Source organism: Anopheles maculipalpis, chromosome 3RL (assembly GCF_943734695.1).
Source record: "Anopheles maculipalpis chromosome 3RL, idAnoMacuDA_375_x, whole genome shotgun sequence".
NCBI classification, from domain to species: Eukaryota; Metazoa; Arthropoda; class Insecta; order Diptera; family Culicidae; genus Anopheles; species Anopheles maculipalpis.
Window position 1 is genome coordinate 77,973,155 of NC_064872.1, and position 20,989 is coordinate 77,994,143.

General features: G+C 41.6%; 1 protein-coding gene across 5 annotated transcripts in view; it reads right to left on the reverse strand.

Annotated features, from left to right (window-relative positions):
* The window catches only part of LOC126561272 (uncharacterized), a 125,367-nt gene that overhangs the window by 85,862 nt on the left and 18,516 nt on the right, over positions 1 to 20,989 (reverse strand). For all 5 annotated transcript variants that reach the window (XM_050217248.1, XM_050217244.1, XM_050217246.1 and 2 more), the window contains exon 2: positions 16,045 to 17,133. In XM_050217248.1, the coding sequence (XP_050073205.1) occupies positions 16,045 to 17,133 (1,089 nt within the window). The remainder of the gene's footprint in view (positions 1 to 16,044; positions 17,134 to 20,989) is intronic.

A 20,989-nucleotide genomic window follows, 5' to 3' on the forward strand; every position in this document is an offset into this window, starting at 1 on the left:
TCTTTTATGATATCAAATTAAACGCCACCAACTCGTAACGGGTGCGTCCGCACGCAGCCACACTCACACACTATCCGGGCTCGTTTGCAACGACCACTCGGGGACAAATTTTAATGGACGTAATGTCACTAACAAGGTCATTATATCTTTTCAACGAATCCCCAGCTCGTAATTCTTCATGGTTTGGTAGTGAAAAGCACGAGTTTTTAGTTTTTTCGCTTAGTTTATTCATCAAGTTTGATGGTTTTATTGCCATCTCTGTTAATATTTAACGACCCAAGAACTGCTGAAAAATTCTAATCGTAAGGACATTACATTTTTCTTCACGTTTTGTACCTTTGCTACAACTTTGCTTAGATTTTCACCCCAACAACACAGACTACAGATTATAAAACATACTCCGATCCCTTATCTAATATCAACAAAACATTGGCGCCACAGATTGCAAACCTCAGTGCGCCTCAGAAACTCATCCATTATTCCCACCTTTTAACCTCTTTTTTACTGGTGGATTGGGCTGGTGCCTGCCCAAATCAAGCAAAACAACGGAGATAACCAACAAACCAACACTACCTCAATGAGCAAATGCTTTATCATACCTCCTGCAACTGTTACTTTTGGGCTTATGAAATATTTACTACCATCAACATAAAAATTAGATGTGCGAAAGATCGACACGAAAACGTACCCCAGCAACAACAACAAAAAACACTCACACAAAATGGATGAGTGGATTGAAGTTTGCGGGTGAAACAAAAAATCGTTAGCCCAAAATCGCGAGATTGCGGTCAGCGCAATCCGTCCTATAACCGCCGGGCGTCGAAAGTGGCCTCCGTTGGCTAATTTATTTGCCGGTAATGGTTCCGGTTATAATAAACGACCGACAATTAGTGGTAAAATGTAGAAAGCCACGCGCGGCGGTCGAGTTTTGTCTTCCGCCTACCTGAATTTTGAAAAAAAGGGTTAACCCGCCCGTTGTTCTACTGTGGGGTTTTGGTATCCCAATAGTCCAAAATGTAATAAAAATCATACGACACAGGCAGCAGCAACAACAACAACAACAACAAAAAACTCCCTACACAAATAGCTCAGCCCCAATGATCAATGATTTAGTACGCAGTGACTATTTAGCAGGCAATCCGAACATTTTTCTACCCTCAATCCCTCGTTGTGATTTGGATCCGATAGGAGTTGAAAATTAATTTGTTTGTTACCTGACACTAGCCGTGATAACGTGACTAAACCCCTTTGTTTCGGGAGCAGGAAATGGTCGATCGGTCCGTGATTAATTGGTATGAAATGTTCTGGCAGGCATTAGGTGATTAAATTGTATCAGATTGAACGATAATGTACGCTATTTTAATGACTGTTAGCCAACTGTATTGAAAATGGCAGCTTGACCGAAATGAATAGTTTTACTCTTATCTCGTTAAATAAATAACAGTTGGTACAAAAATATTTTATTAAAATTGTATGTTAGGAATTTTGATAATTACCTACCTGTTTCAGTGCATCGTTTAATTTTGGTGGAAATGTTAATTAAAAAACGGACTCACCTGAAATGAGAAAGAGATAGAAATTAATCATATGTATCAGAAGGAAACGGGTTAAATGAAAATGTATAAATAATTTAGAAAATGTGTACAATGGATAACTTTAGCGAGAGAAAAGGAAAACAGAAGAAAAATGTTGCTGTTAAACGCGATTTTGTTGGCTTTAAATTTTTCAAGATTAAATCCTTTCTATCGCAATATCTTGTCATAATAATGGATTGACAACACTTATTCTCCTCATCATCTTTTTGCATTTGGAAATACTGTGCCTTAACAAAAATTTATTTCTTCATCATTACGGCCTTATGACAATTTTTAACATTTCTATGTACGAGCGAGAGTTCATACTCGTTCAGAAAGTGGCGTACCGGTGGAATAAAGCGATGTTGGCACCCGTCTTCACACATCATGACCGGGATTTGTATCACATCCGGATCGTTCTCCCGTGGTGAGGACTAACTATCCTACTGAGCGGTATCATCGAGTCTAGTAAGCCATTCAATGACGTAAAAGGTCGTTAAGTAATATAATTGAAAACTTAAGATTGCTAAGACAGCCAGGCTGCTGTATCGGAATAAAAAAGTTTAGATTTTCCCAGGAAATATTTTTCCAGTTATAAGCGGTAACAGTAATTTCAAAAACAGAAATGAGGGTTTATATATTGATGAAAATGATCGTTCTACGATTTTTAATTTCACCGAATTTAAATACGAACTTTAAATTTCACCAGTTCCGAAAGCTCAACTTTCATCATTCCCTAATATCTTCCAACCGATTCCATCTCCTACATGAACAAGCGGCCTGGCAAGCGTTAAAGTGCAATCAATTCGATAACATCCGGCATTTGCTTTCCCTTAGCCCGGCACGGTTAACCTTCGCACGAGAAAGCGACCCTTTCTCGGAAGCAAAAAGAAAACAACCACCTCGTCAACTCACCGTCATCGAGCGTACGACCGGGTAGTACGATATTCATGAGAGCATATTTATCCACCTTCTACCCCCACTGCCCTTCCCAACCAATATCCCGTTCCAAACTCCGTTATCACAAATCATATTTTGCTGTCTTTCAAGTCGTCGCCTGCGTACATGGTCCTACTACCCACACTTGCTCCGGCCCAGAACCATCCAGAACAAACAACAACGGCATACTGAGCAGCAACAAAAAATGTAAGAAAGGACTTCAAGTCACTCCTCTATTACCAAACACAAAATGGTCCCAAACTTGGGAGAATCATCAGTAGCATATGTTTTGGCGTGCCAGCTATAAAACGACAAACAGTCTACGGGTGGAGAAAGGTCGAAAGTTTTCGCTCCCGAGAAGAAACTAGAGTCGTAAACTTTTGAAACTGATAAAATAAATTTGCTTCCTTCCGGAAGCGCGTACCCCCGGTACGGCGGGTCGGTTCAGCTTTGATGAACGTTCAATCGTACGCCGGAAGCGTACCATATTTTTTGACAACGTCAACGTGTTTTTATGGCATCATAGAATAACGTCTTGCAACCTTAACCTCCGAGAATCAATCTCGGTTGTAACGCAATCAATACGCATTATGCTTGAGATGCAATACACGAAAGAACAATCGAGCACGAAATTTGCTATGCTTGCTATTTTATTAACTTAAAATGATTTTTCTAAATATATTTTTGTAAAACAAATATTTTCAAGTTTTACTATTTTTACGACATTTTTAGACCAAAGGTAGCAAGTGTCATAATTGTGTCTTCCGCACACAAATTATCTTAATGATGTTTCACGAAATTAACCACATAAAATGCAAATCTCCCCACTCATGCTTTTACTTGAGCACACACAATTCCCCACGCCCAAATCGCCTGCTTCCAGAGCAGATAAAAGTGGATAAACATTTTCATAGAATCCCCATAAAAACAGGTCAACCACCATAAGAAATGCGAAAAGCAAACTTCAAGAAGACAATTCATTTTATTGCACGACATCCTCCAAACGGAAGCGAAATTCCTCCCACCGTCCTCCTCCCTCCCGCCCCGTACAGTTGACTGAAAAGTTTTGTGTCAATATTCTTTCCACACTTCCGGCACGCGTACGCGCCTTTTGCGGTGGGTTTCTAAGCGAAAGAAAAACCTATCGACAAACAGAGGGGCCCTTTGAAGAGGGCCGCTTTCCTTTTCCAATCGAATGCCATTATTAACAGACGCGTTAACACATAAAGTTTATCATCATTGTCTGGCACTGGTCACAAAACAAAACGCCTAACTTTTTATCAAGTTATTAAAAGGTTTCCGGTTCGTGGTTCGCGTTGGATGTGGGCATTTTCTTTTCGGGACGCAAGCATTGGGCACGATGACATAAAGGATAGACTTTATGACTTTATCGGAAGCGTTGTGTTTTTGTGTGCTTTTGTGTACGGTCGAGGGTCCGGTTGAATTTAACACCCATTTTAACGAGCTTGTTGACAGCAAAGATAATTTAAAATGCACTCTGCGTTCGTAAATATTTGACTCGTACATACAAGCCATGACGATTGGGGGAAAAAATAGGAAATATGAATGTAAATTTCTATTAAATGTATTTTATTCCTTGCATATGTTGAAGCGGATGGGTGTCCTAACAGAAACAAAAATAGTACTTTGAAAGACCGTGTTTCGAATTCTGTCCGAACCGCTCCCACGTAGGGCTGACTAACTGACGAAACTAAAAATTAAGTCATAGAAAATCATGAAAAACTGGTCAACCTGGCAGAACTTCACGAAGTTTTAGTGCCAAAGTAGAAGAAAAGGATGCAAACATTCCCTTTTTCCGAAGGACTTCTAAACTTAACCAGATAATCCGGCAGAAAAGTCCAATCTCAACTATTTCCGTCGTAAAACTTTTAACCCACAAAACAATTTACCAAACCATTGTTTACGTACTCTAATCCGGAAGAAAAACACAAAAGCTCAACTCGTTTCATTTCCAATTTTATGGATTTTCGATTGATGTGCACTTCACTTTAACAACCTTATCCTTGCACAGTTTGGTCCATCGACTGCCATTCGGATAAATCGGTAAGCTACATGTTGTTCACTCAAAATGATTCCTTTCGAGATAAAAGATGAAAGAAAGCTTCCACATGAAACGAACCTAAAAAACTTTACTTCGGAAAACTAACAAAACTGCAGTTCAATAGTGTTTTTAGATGAAATTGAAAAATTCTTTCGCCAAACCCTTAAATCTATCCGTTGCTGTGAATGAGATAAAAGAGGAACTAGATTTTTTTCCCCCAAAACACTTGTAAAACATACGCGAAGTTAGCTTCAAACACATCAAACATGATCATACACAAAATCACAGAAGTCAGCTTGCAACTGTTCAAAATTGAAAAAAAAATCAACATTAGTATGCTCTTGTTGTCTGAAACTAGTTCAACTGAAACATTATTTGATTGAGTAGCAGATCAAAAATGTTAAAAGTTTAAAAAGAATGGAAGAAAAACGATCCCAAAATGTACTTCAAATATAAAGAAGCTTTGAGCCAATATTAATAAAGAAGCTGAGTGTGAATCAGCCAGGATTTTTTTCTATAAACCATTTTTATGACTTTTTATTCTAGGTTCAGCTTGTCTGTAAATAAAAACATAATGCTGGATACACAGTAATGTCTACATATAATCAGTCGTAGTAAGATTGGATACCTATTAAGACTGTTAAGGCGTTTAATACGCATCATTAGAGCAAAGTTAATCCGTCTCTAAAAATTTCTGAAAAGAATGTAAATTAGATCTAAAATAAGTTCTATTCTTACGATAGGAAATAACAAGAAAATCCAATTACTCCTTATTAAAATTGTTGTTCAGTTTTCCTATCCGAATTACAAAGAATATTTTTCGATCATGGGCTATCACATTCCATAGGAAATTCGCCAATTCGCGAGAAGGAAATTGCATGCTACTTCCAAGGTAATGTGATTTTACACTGCAAGATTTTTCTTAACATCGCACAAGTAATCATTTCTTTTAAACTTTTTAGAGTATATTCAGCTTCAGCTCGATTTACCTTTTCAGGCCGGGGTCCAGACGCAGCCACTCCGTTTGCATGAAGGCAGATATGCTTCTGCAAGAAGCTAACCTTGATCAATTTTTGAAATTTGAACCGATTTTGAATGCGCTTTCCGCATTGAACACAACGCTTTAAATTATTACAATAAGCAAAAGCTAATTCCAGAGTGTCTGTTGAAGTTTTATAGATGTTAAATTAAATCGCATGGTTTTGTATGAATTCTGCTTGCTCCGCTGACACCAACCGAATAACCTCACTCTTTATAACCCGTTCCGTGCCTTAGGTTCTCGAAATCAACAGGCAAACATTTATCTTTCAAAATTTAATCAACGAGATTTACACTTCTCAAAATAATTACCCAGCGTCAAGACGCAATTGCCTCCCGAAAGTTCTTCTGCCTTACAAGACCTTCCATTTAACCTGTCCGATCGATACTGTATCCCATCGAGATAATCTTACATGCTAAGCCTCTTCCGGCTAAGTTTCATTGCCAACAACCCTTCCAGTATTTGAAGCAAGATTAACCAACACCATCTACGAGCAATAACGGAAGCAGCCCTCAAGCCGAACAAAAGAGGAAAAACGAAACAGCACACAAACAGACATAAAACAGCTTCCGAATGTCCGCTCCATTTCAGCGACGAGAGCAAGTAACACCAACCCACACCGCTGTCCTTCCCTGCTCAACGGGTGCGCGGGATGATTTCCACGGTGAATGGAAAACTCATCACTCATTGCGGAAACATTCGCGCCAGCATCGCAACAAGCCTTCGTATCAGTGGCCATAAATCAAAATAAAGCCCGAAAGCTCCGGTGAACAAAAACAAACCCACCCAAGCCATCCCACTCGTTACACTCCATCTTGCTGAAAATCTATTTTCCGTCACGGTCCATCTCTTGGGAGGTTTTGTTTAGGCGCCCACCAGTACCACCACCGCCGCCACCACAAGGCAGCGGAGTCATTTTTGTTGGCCAAACAGCCGGCGGCACGCGGCATTCTTCGAGCAAATTGAATGACCATCACCCACAGCACACCAACTCCTAGGGCGAAAGGAGAAAAGGGCGAAAGCACTCTGAAGCTTGGGAAGAGGGGGGGGGGGGGGGAGGGAGTTTTCCCAGCATTTTGGTTGCCCATTTTCTTTCACCGAAAAAAAAGGCGGACAGATTCGTTGGTTTCTCGCTTCGTTTCCCATCATCCTTTCCGTTTATTCCATTCAATTTCGTTAAGCACCGTCATCATGTCGCGGCCTTTTTTTCCCCCGTCGTAATCGGTAGGGTAGCGGGAGCACCGTACATTCGTTTTCCATAAAAGATAAATGCCTCGCTGTGTCCGGTGAAATTGAACGTCTCAAGGTTGTGGCCAGGGGAAGGCGCAAGGTGAACGAGTGATGTAAAATTGGTAAAAGCGTCTCATTCCTTCACCGGGTGCTTTGTTGGAAAGCCGAACGAGAGCGATAGGAAGTCGTTGAAGGGCAAACTGTTAGCAAACGCGCGAACCGATGTCTTCTTTTCTTCCGTTCACAAGTTGATAATTTAATTAACAACGATTTACACGGAACACGGCAAACGAAATATCCATCCCATTGTCGGGCGTCCCCCGTGCGTCCATGGGGCTTATCCGTCCGTGGCTGGTGAACGATTCAAATAGCGTAAAGACCCGTGGGAAGGTACGAAGAAAACTAATAACATTTTTCCTTTCCATGTTTTTTTTCTCCCCAGTAGCTTTTTCCATTTTTATTCGTCTCCTATCGGGAAGAACACGAATTATCTGAAGCACCGTCAGCATAGGTCTTCCTCGTCAGGCCTACGTTAGGTCGACTGGCTTAAGTAATTAGTGTCCTCGAGATGAGACTTGAATTTTAATTTATCTCGCCACACCCATTGCACCATGCTTGCTTCCTCTGCTTCATTTTCTCAGGGAGGAATGTAATGGTTTTCCACTCGGCCGATTTCTATTTTTATAAACAGTTTCCAGTGCCCAATGAAGTGTCAGGGGATCGGAAAACGATGGTCAGGACTTTAAGCGACGAAAACGGCAAAAAATCGCACCACAATGTGAAGGTTACTGAAGGAAACGTTGAGCAGCTTAAGACGAGATTTTACAGATACATCTAGCTATTTAGAGAGTTTTTGAAAGTATGACTTACTGAAGTACATTTTTTTTCTATGCTTTGTTTAACTTTAGTTAAAGCTTTACTGGTTAGTCTTTGCGACTTTGAGTCAACATATTTTATTCCTCTTTTCGGTCAATTCTAAACATTTTCTTTGATTTTTATAATTTATAACAACATTTATAACAGATATTTAGAAGATTCACCTTTACAAGTCATTATTTTTTTAAAAAATAAATCATCCATCAACAAAGCAAACATATTTGAGCAAAATATGAATTACAAATGTTTTCCAGTTAACGAGGGAAAGTATCACGATCGTAGCAGCTTTTCTTTCGCCTCTCTGTCGTATTAATCTGAATACGCCATTGAAGTTGCACGGAGACTATCTGGAGTACCTGTGAAGCCGGTTCAAGTGCGCTAGACATTCCTGGAAACAGGACGATTGATGAGAAAATTATCACGAATCGTCTGCCAAGCACTTGCCAGGATTGTAATCGTTAATCCTGATAGGACCCGGTTCTTCGAAAGACACACTCTTAGCTATCGGCTATTTACTCTGACAATACTCTTCAGGACCTCGTTCAGCTTCATGAAACCTCATAAAACCGAATATTTGTGTTGCAGAAGCAAAAAAAAACACACACACACAAACCATTTAAATTTTCAACCACAACACAATGCCTCAATAGCGTACGACAATGTCAATGGAAATTGGATCCTTGTTACGCCTTTTTACCTTTGCAAAAACTCATAATTATCGACGCTACACACTCATTCCATTCCCAGGGTGCTTGTAAGACGGTTCATCTCTCATCATTAAGCGCAAACTTGGCCGTAAAATTCGGCCATTATTTCTTCGTTCGTCGTGTGCTCGTGCTGACGCTCGTTAATGAGCAGCTGGGGAGCGAACCGCTTTAAAACGACATTTTCACCTGCACCACCTGATAATTGATAAATGATCCCTCCACGGCTTGCATGTTCTTCCAACCCTCAACTCAAGAGGACTTCTGGTTTTGCAACTTTTGCTTGCGCTGATGGATGGATTTCTACCGAAAAGGGAAGGGATAATAAAAAACAAATCTCAACCCCAGCTACTCCTACGCCCAAGCTTCAAGCAGAAGCAAACGGTGTGGCATCCCGTCGAAAATGGTTCGCCCACGTCAAGATGATGCTTGCACAAAATTAATCCACTCTCGAGCCGTGGAGACCGAACGAACAAAAGTGTAAAGCTAATTAGTCTTTAATGGGTGAAGTAATGTCATAAGCTTCGTCCGTTTGTTCGCGCTTTTGTCGTGAGATGAGATGGTTTTACTTGTATCTTTGTGCCGCTGGTTGACTTCTCTGTGCACTTGGGTGTGTCTTTTTATCTGTTGGTTGTTTTTTACCCCCAACCCAGCTGAATAACTTGTTTTCCTTCCATGATTCTCTTCTTAGCCGCTCGCTTGATGAGCCGTAACGGTTCATATTTCTTTCCCCCAAATGTCCTCGAGCGTCCAGAGCAATACAAAGGTAGAAAGCGAGTTTTCTGCCACTTACGTCCACTCGTAGGGACAAAAGTGGCAGCCCGGACTTGCAGTGCGAAGAAAATGACAAAATCCCCGATAATGAAGGCGTTCGGTGCGATGAAGCAAACCTGATGACGATTGCCATCGGACCTGACCCGTACGGCGGAATTGCATCATCATCACCATCATCGTCGTCGTCGGGCATCCATCTAACCGGTTAGCTTTTTAGCTCAATGCTGCCTGATCTTATCCAACCTTTTCTTTACTTGTAAACATCAGCTCGTCACTGGAAAACATATCTTCCTACCTTACATTCCGCGCCACTAACACTCTTAAACCAGAAACTTCACACAGCGTATCGTTTTCAGTCAAAGAAAAATTGAAAAAAGCGAACTCCGAGATAAGGAAGGCGAACTGAAAGTGTAGACGTAACATCACAAATTGGCTAGAAAAGTTTGTCCCCCAAACCTTCCAACCCGCGAACAATGCAGGGAGCAAGCACGTCAAAGGATGAAAAGGTTTAAATTGCTCCATTGTCAGTGAATGTCTTCATGTAACTCATTTCCTCCCTGGATGGGCAAGCGTTTTCGAAAGCAACCATAATGGCCAGCAGTAGAGCGAGCACATTCCGTGCTCGTGGTGCTGCGGATGCGAAGGTCATTTTCTCACCCACAATGGTCCCACCCGGGTGAGATGAGTGATGACGGAGCGACGGCTGACAGATAAGTGACGAAAGGTCCTTGTCAGGAAATGCCGGTTACAGCAACCGGTTTGTGTTGCTTGCCGTTTACTCCTCATCCAAGAGGGATCGCTCCCATTTTCCTCTGACCTTTGGACTTCTGATTCATCCCAAGGATGGGTCAACGGCGGCACAAGCGCAGATGATGATCGCAAATTAACTGCAGGTCAACTGTTGACGAGTGGGGTCCGGTTCGGTGCTCGGTTACAACCAGAAGAACGATATCCTTTCTTCCAAAATACCCGGTGCACACCGCAATAGGGCAGCGTAAGGTCTAGGGGTACATTTCACAGATTTGTTATGGAGAGATTTACACGCACCGCCACACACTGCTAAGCACGCTCATCGTGAGGACTCGGTGGAGTTTGTGGAGATTATGTTGACAAGAAATTAAGACTTGATAGAGCTATGTTGAGTAATTTTGGCGAAAGGTCACCGGAGGTTGGCAACGTTTTGCTTGTTTGAGTGATGTGTTAAAAATTATGGTTCGTAAAGGGTTTATTTTCATATGTCTCTAAACAGGAATTTCTTATTACAATGAGGTTATTACAATGAGGAGCATCAAATACGAAAACGAAGCTATAGAAAAAGGAACGCATTCTGTTATTAAGTTATTGGGAGGCTCCCAACCATCCTCCCTATGATTTAATAATTTATCAAACGGTTGTGTTACAAGAACACTAAAAAAATTTGATAATTTAATATATAGATGCTTTCTACATAAGTAAAACATTTTGATGATGATGTATAGATCATAATAATTTTTTTACAATTTTTTATAAATTACTGCCCTTTTCAATTCCCCATTTTTTCAATCAAATTTAAACCACAGAATACGTGATCAATGCCTAATAAATATTGAAACACAAACCACATCAATTAGCAAACGAAGAGCTAAAGATCGTAGAGAAAGAGTAAGCTAAACCAAAACCGAAAAAAAAACTAATACAACCACAATGTGTACACAACACTCATTGGTTCCATCGCATCATGCCGAACCCGATACTCTGGGACTGGGAAAATAGAAGCGAACGAAATTCGATTAACTATTGATTGGCAACCGGAAGCCCGAACGGCCGCAGTCTCGCCAAATTGAATCCTTGCCCTCGAGGCCAAACACCGATCCCGGTCACACGTCATGCAACTGCTGTAGGCTGCAGGTTGGGTCGGCCAGAGAAAGAGTATAAGAATTTTCCCCGAACCCGAAAGCAATTCAACAACAGCCACCACACACTGATCGCTTGTGCTAATTATTTCTTTATTTAGACAAGTTAATTCATTAGCACGCCAAATTGGTATCGGGAGAGAAAAAAACTGTCCCGGGAAAGGAGGTATACCGTTGACACTGTCTGCCCTTGAACGTGTGTGCCGGAAGCGCGAAAAGCAAGACCAACTACACACCAAAAAAACTCTCACATACCAAAACAGGAAGAGAAAGAACAAAAAGTACGATGGTGAAAAGGAAGTGATAAAACCAATTGACTAACTGGAACAGGCCTGCCCAGGTCTCGTTCGTTCGGCAATCGAAGGCAACAACCAGAACCAGGCGTACCCTGCACGGTGTGCAATGTGGTTCACCCGAACGCTGATGGTGTCGATAATGACACCAACGATGATGAAGATTATTGCGCTGGTGGTATTGATGGTGTCCATTTGGTTTGGTTTTTGCGGCGGACCGATATGATGAAAGAAGACCAGAGTGGAAAGAAAAAAAAAACTGCTGTGAAGGTCGACCCTTGGTCCGACGCCTGGTGCCAATACGGGCACTGGCTTCTTTCGGCAGGCGAGTATTAGTAATTCAATTTCTTTCCTTCTGCCATGCTTATGGGCTTCGCTCTAAAATTGATAAAGTAGGATTTTCTGACCATACGTGAGAAGGCTACCAAAGGAACAGTGACTCACGCTCAACAAGGGTTGGTGTCAGATGTGGGTGGAAAGAAAAACGGAAAACAAATGTCGTGGGAAACAAATCCTCCTAGCAACGAACCGAAGTCAGCATAACTATTTGTATGTATTGTGAATGAAACAATGTAAATTTTAGAAATGAAGAGAATAATTATTTGAAGTTTTTATTTTACCCTTTTTAAGATCTAATTATAGTATGATTTCTGTACAACTCACCAATCACTTTTTTCGTAAATAATCTTAAAAAATTGCGACAAACAATACACAATCGCAAAAAAAAATATTTCGATGAAATACCAATTATATCTTCAAACATTAACAACAGCTATTTGAAAAACATCTTTTCGTACGATCCAATATAACTTCTTTACTTGCTTTTCTCTCTCTCTCTCTCTCCCTCGCTCCCTCTCACTCTCTCTTTCTTTCTCTCTCCCTTCTCTTTTTCTATCTCTTTCCCTATCCTGTCCGGTATTAGTTATTCACCACAGGCAATCAATACTAGCTCGCAACGATAGTTTCTGCAAGCGCAGCACCACTAACTTCGAAAAGAGAAACAAAAACTGCTGACTACTCACAATACACCACTTGTACACCGCCCAACGTTCCAAGTTTTCCTTGGTGGATATGTTTCACATTCCAAACCAAAGCATCTACCAGCAGCGGCACGGATACGGAAACATGGAAACCACCTAGCTGGTTGGTTGGCAGCACAATATTCGATTGTACAATATTTTGATGGCACCCTACTCTCGGTGGTATCGGCACAAAGCCCTGAACCGTACCGTACGATAGTGGGACGTCCTTTGCCAAGTGGTTGCAATTGAACTTTGCACTTGCACTTGCTTGCTGAGCCTGACAAATTGTGTCCCTTGCTTACGGTTCGCTTCATCGCCCTTCCAGTGGATTCCCTTGGAAGAAAAGCTATCGCCGGCGCTCAAGATGTTTCTTGGTGATGATTTTATTTAATAATATTTGTCCTTTTCACCGGGCCGGAAAGGACAGCTGAAAATGAACGATGAGTCTTTTGTTGCGACGAACAGATTGGTGTTGTAAATAGCGAAGGGTTTTGATATTTTGTACGTGGACAAGCGAAGTACTAAGCTGCCAAGTAGACAGTTTTTCATATTGTTAGTTCCATTACAAAAAATAGCAATAAAATTATAATCCAATAAACAAGACATGGAATTTATTTTGAGCGGCAGGGCATGCAATAATACAAGTGAAAATAATTAAACAAGAATGAAATAAATCTTAAGAATTTACTCGAATTGTGGAGACATGTTCAAGTCAAAAAAAATTCTTGCAAAACTAGGTAAACTACCATTCTATTCCAATTTTACGTTTAATTTGAGTTTATAACAGTAACAGTAACATTATTCATATGAATTTATTAACAGTAAAAACAAACTAGATTCCGGCGAAGAACACCGTTTTTTGGAGCTTTTTTCTCCATTTGTAGTAACAACAATAACGCATAGAACGGCGTACAGGAAAAACTAGTAACTTTTCTATGGTCATTATTATGAAGGAGACATTCTAAAATTTTCACTATTTTGTCACTTAAAAGAATCAGTCATATAAAAAATAAATTTAATCGAAATTCCTTTTTGACAACGTTTTCAAAATATCATTATTATCCTTTCTCTTCAAAACATCCTTAACTTTACAGACTCATTTGTCCCCACGTCTACCCAGCCCATTCGCCGTTGTTGTATGTTTATTCACTTTACATGCAAAAGCGTCACAAGACACTAACTTTCTTCCAAGGCTACCCATTATTCCCTTCAACCATTCTACCATTTTCCTCTTTGATTCATGCTAAAAAACGACGATATTTTTTATTTCGGTACTACGCTTCAACCCCTCCGGGCAGCCTTTTTTTATTTTGACATACCACACCAACCAGGAAGTTGATAAATATCGTGTCGAAAAGCCTGTTCCTTGTTGATCAATCGTTCGCGCACTTGCCGCCAAACACAACAAGGAACCAACCCACCCATGTTTGCTCACACCACACCGATCGCTGTCTCGTTATACTCATTATCGGGCTCTCAAAGGCCGAACAGTTCTATAATTTGTTTTTGCGAAGAGCGTTGTTTGAGCGTCTGGAAGCGTAACGTAAACGATGAATTAAACGCTGCTCGAACCGTTTGTTGCGAGAAGTACAAAAAGGAACGATTTGGTTCAATTTATTCGGCAACCTTTACGCCTCATTTTTGCCATTCCAATCTCTCTCCACGACTATCGAACGAATGTACCGAAGTGTACCAAAGAATCACTTCCTTAACAGCAGGATTTTTTTCCTGCCGCTTTCAACGTTGCGACAGAAATAGTGAACAGCATGAGGTGGAAGCAATTGTGATCGAATATTTTTCTTCCATTTATTGTATTTGGACGTCTGGTTAGTGAAACCTTAGGTATTTCCGTTCCCACAACAGCCTAGGTGGCACAAAATGGAGCGTTAAAGGATTCATTTTCTCCATTTCGCACTCTTTCTTCGTTGATTGTATTTGATGTATTGCTGGATTCTTTTTTCTCTCCTACTATTTTCGTATCGTTTACTTGCATAAAACAGAGCTAGTGAGTGGTGGGAGGGAGTGGGTTGAATTAATTCGGTTGTTTTTCCTTGAATTTGCTTACAAAAGAAAACGAAATCAATTTCATTTCTTTCTTCCGTAACACTGCCATACGCCCCATTATCGGGCGCCAAGGGTGGGTGGCAAAAACGGGTGAGAAAATTCGATATTATCCATTCACCGGAACCAGCCGGCAGGGAAGCAAGAACAAACAAACAGAAGAAAAACATAACAGTTGTATCCTGCCGAGAGTCCCGCCAGATAAATACGTTTGGACGAAAGTAAAAAAAAAAAAAAACAAATCCCCACACACACACAATCCAAATCGGCACGTCACGCGAGTGCAATTTGGTGATTTATGTTTCTTTGCTGTATTGTTTTCCACCGTCGCTGGCTGGTGCTGCCGGTTCATAATTTATGAGGTGTTTGACTTGCAGCACCAAAGTTCACAGCACCGAAAGCATTGATTACGTTTCGGGAGATCGTAATGATGACCGACACCGGTGGCAAATGCCTGGCCTGTGAAGTACGGTCGGTGGGAGACATTTCTCTTATCCGGCCTTTTGCGCGATCAATACGCTTTTGGGTGAATTATTAATGTGCAATGAGTTTGAAGGTAGTGTTGGTAGACGGCAAATATTAAATCCACCCGTTGGGCTGTACAAATGCGACATGTTTTAATGCGATGATAGCGTTTTAAAAAGAAAAACAATCATATTTCTTCCCGTTAACTGGCAAAGGACATTTTAAATACGTTAGTGCACCTGTCCGATCACATTAATTTATTACAGGTGTCTTCAAGTGAGCAAATAATTCTATTGAAAAAAACTATTTTGATTGATGATAACTTCTCAAAAAGTTTTCAGCCAAGAGTTTAATATTGGTAAAATTGAATTATTCCAACCGAAAGTTTATTAGATGATGTTATAGAACTAACAAAAAAAACAGGAAAGCCTTTTTTAAGCTGCGCACGAGAATATCGTGTAGACAAGATACCAAAGACAGTGAGCCATGTGAAGGATAAGACTTCATTTTGATTTCTAACCATGTCTCATAGTATTTTTGAAATTTATTTCACTCCAAGATTACGGCTCAAAGCTTATTAGTAATTAGATTATTTATTGCTGTGTCCTTTAAACAAAATTAGAAAATTTAAAAATAACATGTTCATCCATGATTTGTGCTTGAAATTTTCCATATACTGTTGAAAAAATAAAGTACGACTTTATTTCTTCAACAGTCTTCTTCTCTGGTTCTACCAACTTCATAGGTTCTGCCACTGCAGTCATAGGTCCTTTCATCCAGACATTAAGTTATCAGTAGCTAAATATTAGATACTAAGAGCTGAATTTAGTCCTGCGTATGATAGGATCAGTAGTTCATGATGCACATCAGCACACACCAGCACACCATCAGCAATTATGTATCCCAAGATTTCTACTTAAATGCCCATATGCAGCGGTAAAACCGGAGGCGAACGTCATGAGAATGACACAATAAATACATTTCTCACAAGGAGATCTTCTCTAAGCCTCTCCATCGTAAGAATCTGAATCTACTTCTACATGTTTAGAATCCCAATCAATATGATAACAACCAAAATATATGCAATCAAAGTTTTTTTTAAAAACTACTCACCTGTACCCAGCGGCATATTGTTCGTCTTGTGCACGACCTTCGCTACCGTGACTGGTTCCTTTTTCTCCTCCGCCTCCTCCTGTACACGTCTGGCAATCGCTCCACCAACACCACTCCCTCCACCGACCGGAGCAGCGGTCACCGTAACGACTGTTGTTGTTGGCGTCGAAATCGGTTTCACCTTAGCGAGCGTAGCACCACCGGCCGTTGACACCGAGATACCACCCGATCCGGCAGCGGAAGCCGCAACCACCGTACTCCCCGCCGTTGCAACCGGCCCTGCCGTGGTGGCATTCCGGATCACCAGTATCGATTGTGATTTATCGAGGCGCTTAAGCGTGCGCAACAGTATCGGACCTTCGGTGCCATTTTTGCTCAATCGTTGCTGTAGAAAGATCGGACCGCCGGTACTGCCGGCGGCGGAAGATGAACCCACCTCCAGCGTTGTACCCTTCTTGAGGGCATCTGATTGTAGCAAAATTGTACTACCACCACCACCGACACCACTTATACCCTCCAGCGTACCACTCTTGATGGCTGGCTGGAAAAGGATCGTACTCGCTCCACCAGTGCCAGCTGCTGCCGCCTCGGAGAGTGTTTTGGTAGTGTGAGCCTTCGTAATAGTTGCACCGGCACCGGTCGTTGTTAGGCGCTGGTGCTGCAGAAAGATCGGTTTATCTTCATCACTTAACAGGCTGAGCAGTTCGTGCGTGTTTTGCAGAATGATTTGACCATTTTCGGAGCGTGAGCCACGCACTAGGATGATGTTACTGTGCTGCTGCTGTTGTTGCTGCTGAGAGGTGGCCACGGTAACGGTGGCAGGACTCTGGCTGGTCGTAACGATCTGCGAATGAGCGATCTGTAGCGCATGGGTTTGCAGTGCACGGGATGCTTCGGCCGAGATGGTAACGCCCGACTTTTCCAGCCCGCTTAGGAGCGTGGCACCGCTGGTTGTTACCATGGTGGAGGCGTTCGATACCATCGTAGCCGCCCCGGAAGCCGCCACCACCGATTTACCACCCAGCTGTTGCTGCTCATTGCCACCGTTCGTTGCACCGGCAGTTGCATTGCCCTCCTCGGCCGTTGGACCTGGGAAAGTATAGAAATTAAGAGAGAAAATATGCCTTTAATCATTTACTCTGTTCAACTAAAAGTTAAAATATAAATATTTTGAATGAAAAATAAATAAAATACAAAACTGAATTCCTTTTAAATTAGTGACTTTAAACGAACTAAAATAACCCTTTGACTTCTTATACAATTTTCACCTTTTGAAGCAGGAAACCATACCATCTCAACTACCGTAAACGAGTTCATTCGATTATGGAATCGAAATAGTTTTCCCTTGCTGTGCATCTTTCCCTTCTACAAGCAGCGCATGGAACTAAAGCAACAAAAAAACACATCCTAAACGGAAGAACAGGGTGTGCTTCTGTTTCGGATATCTCGGTGCCGTTTAAGCGATACGAAATATAGCCACACCGGCGGTAATTAATTTCACTCCGGAATGGAACATTTAACTAATTTCGATCATTTACAAATGGCTCGCAGGGCTATAAAACTTCCCAAAACTAGCTGCCCACCTCCGGTTCCATCCGGTTGACCATCTAATGTGTTTGCACACATCCCGTCCGACGAGCATGGTAGTGCTAAGGATCAATTTAATAGCTAGCATGCGAGTCGGAAATACACTCGCCATTCGCCCATTTGCTGGGCCACCGTGCCAGCATCCTTATTTGAGAGCTATCCGTGAGAACCTGGTCGAAACGTTGTTGGTGCATCCCCAAAATGGCGAGTTGTAAAATCAGTTAGCATCGATAAACTTCCGGCTGTGTGTCTATGTGTCTGGCAGGTACGAGCCTGATGGACGAGTGAAGCGAATGTTCGGTTTCTTCTGGTAGTGAGAGCGTGTGTGTTTGTGTGTGTGTGCCTTGACACGCTATCAAAACCGGCAAGTGCACCCGGTTTTGGGAAGGAGGAATAGCACCTAATGGTTTCCCAAACAAACTATCACCTCGTCGTCCATGCACCAGAACGGAGCCATTCCCCAAATCAGTAGCCCGTCAAACCGCTGTGAAAGTAAATAAACGATACAAACAACCAATAAATATCGTTCCCAGTGAACGGTTCCACCTAGAGGGCAGGGAATTCCGATCGGGAAAATTAACATCCAGTGAAAGTTTTCGGTAAGGGTTGGTGCAACATTAAGTTGTCGTGTGGAGGCTAGTACAGAATATTTTAAATTTGGTACAAATTATTTAAACATTTTAAATTCAAAGAGCGATTTATGTTTTCAGAGTCAATGTATCGATATTTTTCAGTAATAGTCATTACTAGGTAGTTATTGTAAAACCAGTTAGATAAAATTTAACCGAAAGGAATGGATTATTTAGTAAAAATGATAAGAATTGATTTTAAAGGCAGCCGAGACGATTAAAATCTCTCCCGGGTCGTTCCTCCGTAATGAGGCTAGACTAGACCTTCGTTAAGAAGAAAAATACATTTTAATTTCATATAATTAAAAATTCCACGAAAACTCCACCGTGAAAAATTAATAATAATAAAATGAATAAATAACCGAGTATGCCCGGGATAAGGCAAAGAATAAGGAGGAAATGCCTTATCAATATAATTGTTTTTTTTTTTTTTTTCAACACAAGTGGTGTTGACAATACGGCACTGGACCGTCATATTCAATTGTAAATAAATAAATAAGTAAATAAAATGAATAATGTTGCATTGAAAATGAAAGTTTCAAAATTTCAAAACCTTTTTGTACACTCTTTGAAACCAAATTTTCAAGCTTATACTTAAGGGAAACCCCTAATTTAACGTTGGTCATACATTTATGAACTAAAAGTCTGTTCTTCTCGTGCCACACTTCATTATTTTACCCCGAGGACAGTAATCTGTTCATGGTCACACGCATACACTCACAAATGCACAATGCTTTGCAACCAGCAAAAAGTCATTAGTACCCATTCCAACGGTCACCACTAGCACGAGGAAAACCCCATGCAACATCACACTACTTCATTCGAAAATTTACGTCACGATACCGATCGCATCTTAACGATGAACCATAGACATGGAACCGCATCAGCCGATTCGTGTATCGCTTTCCACCGTTCAAACGATAGCTTCGAGGGTGGAAAGATTCGATCCAATTCCCTTGGAAGTGTCGTCCAGGGGCTAGAACTCTCGAGCACGACTCGATAAGAGGCGGTAAGTCACTTATTAAAAATAAGACATTCCTTTGCAGATCACGTACACCTTATTCCCGGGATAGGCCCCTGTGTCACTCGTTGCCCGTCCTTTCCTCCATCGGTGCTTCCGATAAACGTGCATAGTTTTCCTTAGTGGAAAAACGCAAACCGAAGCGTACGTCCTGTCGAAATAAGCAGCTCGCCGAGGACAAAGCCTAAGGCTCGTCTAACATCATCTCAAGGGTTATAATTAAAACTTTGTGTCCGTTTGCCCTTCCGCCAGCATTCTTCGATTGCTGCCCCTCTTCCATCAGGAAAGCTACTTCATTTGTCCTCTGCTCTAGTTTGATACTCACCCTACTTGTCGAGTCCGCGAGTTGCATACATTCGCAACGCAAATGAGCTTCAGCATTGGCTTTACCGACCCTCAAGCAATACTCCTTGCTCTGACGGTGGCTGTCGTTTGTTATTCTATTTCTTTTTTCCGACGGACTTAGCTCCACACTTCCTTCCCCCCATAATCCGGTACCAATTTCTATTCGACAACTTCCAGAGCTCAGCGTTTCGGTTAAGCAAAGCCGTAGGCAATCATCACGAATATGATAATTGAATCTAAGAACTGTGAGTTGCTGGCCCGCGTGCCGGGTCTCCAATTTCGGGGAAACCGTTCCACTTGTCTCGTCGGTTCGCAATCGATGTGCTCGAGTTCCAATTTGCCAACTTCCGCCTCGAGTAGAGGAAGTCGATTTTGGGGGTTCCGGGATTAAATAAAAATCGGGAAAAAGACTCGACTAACCCTGCCGTTTGTGTGGGTACTGCCTGGTTTTGTATCGTCGAAAAACTGGCCCTTTTTTTTTTCTTCCATTCTCGTTGTACCGTTGTCCGGAAGAACTGCGAGTTTTGCTAGCCAACTTTCACACAAAATCCGACCACCGATTTGTTCCCACCGGTGGAACGGAGTGTGTACGTGCTTTCGCATAGTGAATGTTATGCAAAACGGCAAACTAAAACCCGAAGCAAACAGATACGACATTCGTAAAGGACAGTAGTGGCGCGGTACAGTACTGGATCTTGCAAAGGAAGGACTAATAGCAGAAAGAAGTAAACGTAGCAGTTTGTTTCTGTTTCAATTGTGACGGCTAAACTTTCGGTAATTATTTTGCTAGAAAAATACGGCTTGACGCAGAAAACAGGTTCTCGCTAAAATTGATCTTTAGCTTTTTGCCTGCCCTCTTCTTGGGATGATAGAGTTTTGTCTCGCCTGTTTTTTTCGGGTCATTTCCACACGTCTGCCAACATCATTTTCCCGGAAACATCCAGCAAAGTAAACAACCGTCACCAGTGACGTGGCATGTAGTACTTCTCCCCAGCAGTAGTTTGTAGTGGCAGTAGTTAACTCGCTCGTAAACTTTGTCTAAAATCAACCGAGATGAATGGATAATGACGACAGATGTCGTTGACTCGTTCGAGGAAATGGTTCAACAATTCCAGACCAAACGTGAAACGGAACGGTTGGGGCACGAAACAAGATAAAATAAAAAAAACCCCTAAAGCAATAAAGAAAGGAAACAGTGTTTTCACGCGCACTGTACATCCCCAGTTAACCAGTGCCGGTGGTTGACAGTGGGGAAGCTACACGAGAAACAGGTTACTGCCTTAAGCGTTCTTGCTTTACAAACTAGTGTAAACCCGTATAGTAAAGTTATGGGTGGAAAATTAAATTCCGTCGCGGTGTACTG